At 58.0% G+C, this 1,787-nt stretch overlaps 1 protein-coding gene across 1 annotated transcript in view; it reads right to left on the bottom strand.

Annotated features, from left to right (window-relative positions):
- NMUR1 (neuromedin U receptor 1) overlaps nt 1–1,179 on the bottom strand; it is a 6,813-nt gene extending 5,634 nt beyond the window's left edge. Inside the window, exon 1 of the mRNA XM_003784870.3 lies at nt 1,105–1,179. Coding sequence (XP_003784918.1) covers nt 1,105–1,107 — 3 coding nt within the window. The 5' untranslated portion in view covers nt 1,108–1,179. The remainder of the gene's footprint in view (nt 1–1,104) is intronic.
- Nucleotides 1,180–1,787: the final 608 nt, after the last annotated feature.

Here is a 1,787-nt window from a genome sequence, read left to right as displayed (position 1 = left end):
TGTCACCCTTGGTGGAGTGCAATGGCATCACAGCTCACAGCAACTTCAAACTCTTGGGCTTAAGCAATTCTTTTGCCTCAGCCTCCCAAGTAGCTATAGGCACCAGCCACAACACCCCTCTAATTTTAGAGATAAGGTCTTGCTCTAGATCCAGCTGGTCTCCAATTCCTAAACTCAGGCAATCCAGCCATTTTAAGCCTCCCAGAGTGCTAGGATTACAGGCGTGAGCCACTGGGCCAGCCAATTTCACAGACTATTAACACCTTTGAAGAAAGACAGATCCTCTCCAGCATGGGCTTTGACATGGGCAGTCTCCCCCTGGGTATCTCCCCTTCCCAGACATGGACATTAGGAGAGGCACTCAGTTTGGGCATCTGTAAAATGGATACAACATGCGATATCACTTGGTCTTTAAGGGCAGGCTCTAGAAGCAGGTGCTTGGATTCAAATCCAGACTTCCCATGTCCAGGCTGACCTTTGGTGAGGTAACCTCTCTGAGGCTGTTTCCTCACTGTGGGTTCAGGGAATTAAATCCATGAATGGCATTAACCCAGGGCCTGCCTAACACCCAGGAGGACATTGTTAGCACCCCTTTCCTCTGGGGCGAGTCACTGTGGGAATTGGTGAGGAAGTGGAAAGGCTGAAAACTCTAACATGCTTGATCCAAAAGTTGGCTCTTGGCTTCTGTTTTCTGATGCCTAAAGTACTCAAAAGTCTAAATATTTGACCCTTTGGCACTGCCAGTTCTGAGGTTACCTCCCTTCCATCGCGCTCCCCCTAACTTTCCTCCTGCCCCTTTACCCCTAGCGCCCCGTGAGGGAGCACCGTGGAGGAGCTGCGACCAGGCAGGCGCTGGCCCAGGTTGAAGGAAGGCGGGCTGCTCCACGAGGAAAGGTCGCGCGGAGCAGGAGCCAGCAGCCCCGCAGCGCCCCTGGCCAGAAAAAGAAATGGCCCGATACACTGCGAGGCTCCCCGGTGGTTCCGCGACAGTGGCCGCCGAACCTTCGAGCCCTGCGACCTCCCTGCCCCCGTGCTCTTCCCGCCGCGCCCAAGCCCCCAACCGGCCGCCGCGACCCTGCCCTCGTCGGCGTCGCGCTCACCCACCATTCGGTCTGAGACCCGCGGGACCCCGGCGCAGCGTCACCCACTGACCCACAGCCAAGCAGACGCGGCACCAGGAGCCAACGGACTGACGGACTGACGGCAGCCGCCAGCAGCCCGCCCCTTCACCCCGCCTGTCGCGGGCCGGGAAGGTCGCCAGGGCAGCCCTCGGAGCCGCAAGATCCGGAAGGCGCGCACCTCTGATCTCCGCACCCACCCGACGGTTGTTTGGTGCGGCGCTTCCAGGAGTACTTTTACTTCACTGAACTTTCGCAACAGCCCATTTTACAGATGAGAAAACTGCGTGCGCCCTGGAGAGCCACAGAGAAGCCCGACTGACCTGGGACTCCCACGCTGTTCCCGCCCTCCTTCGTGCTTTTAGCATAACCCCATTGTCTTGGTGTCCTTCTGACTTCCATCTTCTGCCCGACATTTCAGACACCTGCAAAGACGTCCCACCACCATTAAAGTCAACATACTATGCCAAAGAGTCTCATCCCCCGGCTCCACACTTCCCCCACTGTCCCCAGCCCAGGACTGCAGCCTCGCCAGCTCAGGCTCACCAGACTGGCCCACCGCTGCTTCTGTCCTCCAGTCGCCCACCAGATGCTCCCCCTCCCAGGACCGCTGCGCGAGCCTCCATTCTCCCTCCCAAGTCCCCAATAGTGTCACTCCTCTGCTGGAAA

Source organism: Otolemur garnettii, unplaced genomic scaffold, assembly GCF_000181295.1.
Source record: "Otolemur garnettii isolate 467f Iridium unplaced genomic scaffold, OtoGar3 scaffold00013, whole genome shotgun sequence".
NCBI lineage: Eukaryota > Metazoa > Chordata > Mammalia > Primates > Galagidae > Otolemur > Otolemur garnettii.
Note: the sequence above shows the minus strand (reverse complement) of the source record. Positions and strands in the feature narration are given on the sequence as shown.